Below are 5181 nucleotides of genomic sequence, written 5' to 3'. Positions count from 1 at the left end.
GTCACGTCAGCTCAGCAGAGCGAGCTCAAACTATACATACAAAACGTAAAAGGGGTGCAAGTGAACCACCATCGCTTCCGTTGAATCCTTCGCGTACAACACAAAGTTGACAAAAGGCAAGATGCTGCCGGATGTTTCATAAAACTTTTATTGGGAGACAGCGTACATAAAGTGAACTGTTCGCACGAGTGAAAATGCTCTGCAGTTCGTTTATTACAGCGTGGTGATAATGTGGATTTAAAATTGACACGGATCACTGTAAAATGTGCACTGTGCAGCAGGAAAACATTTCAGTATTCCATGTAGGGATACCGTCCGATACACATATCTTCCACTTGAGAGTTGAGCAGAGTTTATAGTACCTGAAGAAAAAGAACTTAAATACGTATTTTCGCCAGTTTTGTTCTCTTTGTCATGGAGGGATTTTTGAAACCTGTTGAACTGAAAGTTGGCATCAAATCATTCCCAACCATGCTGAATTATAAACAACGTTTCAGACCTGCAAAAACCCCTCATGACGAAGAACACAAACCTGTCGATAAAACTCAATGTCACTCTATGTACACTCATAGCACAATTATGGGTCACTCAAAAAGCAATCAGGCTGATACAAATTTTATTTTAACATTTTGTCTCCCCCCTCCTTCAAAAATTTTTGGCTGGATTTTGCTTTTTGGGGGGGTGGGTGTGGTGGGCAGATAAAAAAATATTTATCAAAATATCGGTTCTTGCCAAAAAAGCTTTAACAAATCCGATGAGTTTAAAATATTTTTTAATTAAATGCTTTATTATTTTTATCCCCCCCCCCCCCTCTCGACCAGCCAAAAGGTGGTGGGACAAAAAGTGAAATAAATATTTGGTAACGGTCTCATTTCATAATATGAATCGATTTTCATTAAAAAACATTTTCATTATTTTTATTTTATATTCTTTAGATTCTTATCAATCTAATCTTTGTGACTACAAGAACCTCCTGTTGGTTAATATTCTCTCTGCGCGATTGGATCCTGTGACGCGCAGAGGGTGGGAGGAAATATCTTCTACAAAGCAACAGGATACGGTGAAGGAGTGAAAGAGTTGACAGAGTACCTCCAGCGTCGCATTCATATGCTGGAATCGCTTCCAGGGAAAATCGCAGACCCCAGAAACGCAGCTCAACCGCTATCGACGAAGTACAAGGCATTGTCGGTCAAGTCCAGCTTCAACACTGCTCAAACGCACGGAGAAAGCTGTGCCGTTTACAGTGCAAACCATCTGCTGTTCCAGTGCGGTGTTTTCTAAAGGATGCCGCTATCGGAAAAGGAAGCAATCCTGAGAAGTCACTCCCTTTGCAGGAATTGTTTCAAGTCAGGACATCACGCGAAGGATTGTCAGTCCAAATTCTCTTGTCGGCATTGCAAGAGTCGTCATCATTCGCTGGTGTGCTTCAGACCTGGCAAGGATAAATCTTCGAAGTCAGCGGTTGCTCGAATCCTTCGAGCCCCACGGAAGCATCAATTCCTAATACTCAGGTTCAGTCCACTTCATCAGCTCCCCAAGTGCCCAATATGGTGGCCACTGACACTGTTGAGGCGCTTGGTTCAGCCCAGTATTCCCAGGTGTTGCTGGCGACGGCTATCGTGATCGTTGAGGACAATAGTGGGCAGCGCTATCCCGCATACGCTTTGCTGGACTCGGGATCGGAGAGCAACTTCGTAACTGCAAGGGTCAGTCAGCGATTAAGGGTAACCCGCAACAAGGTAGAAGTCAAGATTAACGGTATCGGTCAAGCAATGACCAATCATAAGCAGCGACTTACTGAGTTCTCTCAACGCATGAATTTTCTCGTCCTACCTAGGGTGACCGTCCATCTACCGACGTCTTCAGTCAATATTGCAAAATGGAACATCTCAGAGGGCATAGAATTGGCTGATCCATCGTTCAATGTGTCCATGAACGTTGGTTTTGGGAATTGAGTCGTTCTTCCAATTCTTAAGAAACGTATGGCAGGTTTCATTAGGAGAACAACTACCGGCGCTCAACGAATCTGTTTTCGGTTGAGTAGTATGTGGTTGAACCTCGGTTTCCAATCAATCGCTGAACATCAGCTGCAACGTGTCGACTTCAGAAGGCTTAGAGGAATTGGTAGCCCGATTTTGGTCCTGCGAGGAGATTGGGTCTGCCGAAAATTATTCACCACAAGTAGCGCGTTGCGAGAAGCATTTTGTTCAAACCGTTTGTTGAGGAGAAGACGGACGTTACACTGTCACTGTCTGTCGAAGGATACAGAGGTTTTGAAGCGAATTGGCGAGTCAAGGGATATCGCAGTTCGTCGGCTTCGAAGTACGGAGCGCAGATTAGCGAAAAACGATGAACTTCGTGGTCAATACTACGCAGTCATGGAAGAATATTTCCAGCTTGGCCACATGAGGAAGGTCAAGAGCGCCACCGTTTCATCGAATCACTGCTATCTACCCCACCATCCAGTTGTGAAGGAAACCAGTACCACAACCAAGGTTCGCGTTGTCTTCAATGCTTCCAGTAAAACTTCTACCAGGGTGACGTTGAACGATGCGCTGTTGGTTGGGCCGATCATCCGAGATGATCTTCGTTCTATAATCATGAGGAGTCGGACCAAACAGGTGATGTTGGTAGCGGATGTTGAGAAAATGTTCCGCCAAATCTGGGTCGATGAGGAGGACCGAACACTGCAGTCCATCTTATGGCGATCGTCACCGGAGGAGGAAAGCAGCACCTTCGAGCTAAACACCGTCACGTATGGCACGAAACCGGCACCATTCCTAGCAACAAGACTTCTGAAATAATTATGAAATTGCAAAAAAAACGTAGTACGCAACTCGGTGCAGAACTCGATTTTTACAGCACTCGTCGTAATTATCCAGCACTCTTAAGAATACCGAAAAGTAGTACTTTTCGGCACACTTGCATTAGTGGTGAAAAGTAGGCCGTTTCAGCATACTTCATCCAATTGAAAAGTTAAACTTTTCGGAACGTAGGTAATTGCAAAAAAATAAGTAATAAAAATTCTGGAATTTCGAGATGAAGCGTTTGCGTATGGCAACAAAAAAACGAAATCGAGTATTTTTTTTTTAAGCACTCGTTGGATAAACGTACAATTCGCTCTGAAAAATCACCATTTTATAACTTGTTGTATAAATAACTATTTTTCTATTACATATAAGTTCATGTGGACATAGTGGGAGAAAGGCAGTGGCCAAAATAAAGTCCACGCTGGTCCACGACGAGGCGGAAGGAGTCATATAGAACGGCTTTTTCATCCACGTGGTATATGAACAGTCTTTCAAGTTATAAATCATTGGAACACGAGTCCTTGGCCGCAAGTTCAACATTGGCGTAGCTAGAGGGAGGTCTGGGGGCCAGCCCCCTCCCCCCCAGAATCCGCCAGACCCCCCCCCCCCAGAAATTTTTCATGACTTTATATATGGAAATTAGAAAAAATCTGAAAACCACTGTCGTGGTGACAAACATAGATCTATAATAGACATTTATATGGCATAATATGTGTTCAAATTGACAGTTATTGGAGACTATTCTCAACTTGTCACTCTTTACAAGATCATTGTTCAAAATGGTTTATGTAATTACTTAGTTTTGATTTCCAAACATTATATAACCAGAATTATATAGAGTAAAGTGGGGCAAAAGTTCGAGTGGGGCAAGAGTTTCTTTTGAAGTTTTTGAGCTCAATTCGAATTATTTCTTTCGGGTGTCAAGGTTGTTCGAACTCCTTTTGAAAAAGAGTCTTTCACTCCAAAAATTATGAAAATTGATCAATATTTCGAGAAGTTATGACAAAATGTTGGTTTTTGATCAAAAAATTGTAACATGCGATGGCCCTTCCAACGCATGGAATGAAATTTTAATGAAATCGAATTGGATATTTTATTTTGGGGCGTAGCTAGGTATATTTTGAAGATGCTCTACCATGTATAACTTTTTGCAAAAAAGATTTGGAAATCGTATTTTACACATAGTGGGGCAAAAGTTCGAATTGTGGGGCAAAAGTTCGAGTCATGTGGCAACTTTAGATAGAAACCTAAAATTCTGCAAAATGTACATATTATCTCTAAGAGTGATGGAATTAATGAGAAAATTCGATTAAAGTTGAAAAAAAAGTTGTTTTATCTGAATTTGGCGGAAAACTACTAATTTTTGGTGAAGTAAATTTAACCCTGATTTGGGTAAAATCCAAATCGAATTTTAAAGTGTATTCCAGTTCTAACATCAAATATTAAGTGGTTTCAGGTATTCCTATCACCAAAATGTCAAAATAGTGTGCTACGGTTAGCGCAATTCCACAAACACTAGATTCGAACTTTTGCCCCAGTGGTGGGGCAAGAGTTCGAATAAAAGACACACATACAAAAAGTGTTGTAACTCAAAATTGAAAAGACATTTGGCGTAGCTTTGTTCAGCGAAATTTTAGCTCATGGGTGGTAGAATCACCACACGGTATTTATTTGTTTTTATCTGCTTCGATTTTTTGAAATAGGTTGAATTATCAACTAAGCTCGAACTTTTGCCCCACCTTACTCTAAATAGCAATGCTTTGTTAGTCTTCTTTTTTGAATCGCTGAGAAATTAAATCTAAATGGTAATTTCCAGGAATTCTTTGATGAGTATCTTTAAGAATCTTTGAATTTTCTAGCAGCATTACTGCAAAATATGGTTAAGAAGTATCATGTGGGAGAAAATCTGGTTGAATTTGCAATGGAATTCCTGTTTTTGAATTCCTGAGCAGAGGAAAAAAAGCATATTTTGATATGGAGAACAAAAAGTGATATTTGTTTGTTTGAGATAAGAGGTAAAAGTACTGAAAATAATATCTCAATTTTACTCCTGGAACATCATCATCATCATAGCACATTTAGCTCTTGGTAAGATCTAACCAAAAGCAGAGAGCTATTTGAATGATCTTCAAATATCATATTTTGCTATTGGTTAAATGGTTCAAGAACAAATTTTTGCTATTATTTTTAGTACTTTTACCTCTTATCTCAAACAAGCTAATATCACATTTTGATCGTCAGTACTTGAACTCTGCCCGGGTAGTGAGAATAGATGTTACATAATAAGAAATGATCCATGTAGCTCAAGCGTAAACGCGAGTGTATTCTTTTAAACCATGCTGGAGGTGATTTCTAGTCGGTAACTAATATC

At 40.3% G+C, this 5181-nt stretch overlaps 1 protein-coding gene across 1 annotated transcript; it reads left to right on the top strand.

Annotated features, from left to right (window-relative positions):
• Positions 1 to 2378: 2378 nt before the first annotated feature.
• LOC134290538 (uncharacterized) lies at positions 2379 to 2804 on the top strand. Its single transcript, XM_062857699.1, has one exon. It carries the CDS (start codon positions 2379 to 2381, stop codon positions 2802 to 2804), a length of 426 nt encoding a protein of 141 aa, XP_062713683.1.
• The last annotated feature ends 2377 nt before the right edge of the window (positions 2805 to 5181 follow it).

This window comes from Aedes albopictus, chromosome 3, assembly GCF_035046485.1.
Source record: "Aedes albopictus strain Foshan chromosome 3, AalbF5, whole genome shotgun sequence".
NCBI lineage: Eukaryota > Metazoa > Arthropoda > Insecta > Diptera > Culicidae > Aedes > Aedes albopictus.
Note: the sequence above shows the minus strand (reverse complement) of the source record. Positions and strands in the feature narration are given on the sequence as shown.

Coding starts and splice junctions, on each gene's coding strand:
- LOC134290538 (XM_062857699.1), top strand. CDS start 2,379: ATGGAAGAATATTTCCAGCTTGGCCACATGAGGAAGGTCAAGAGCGCC.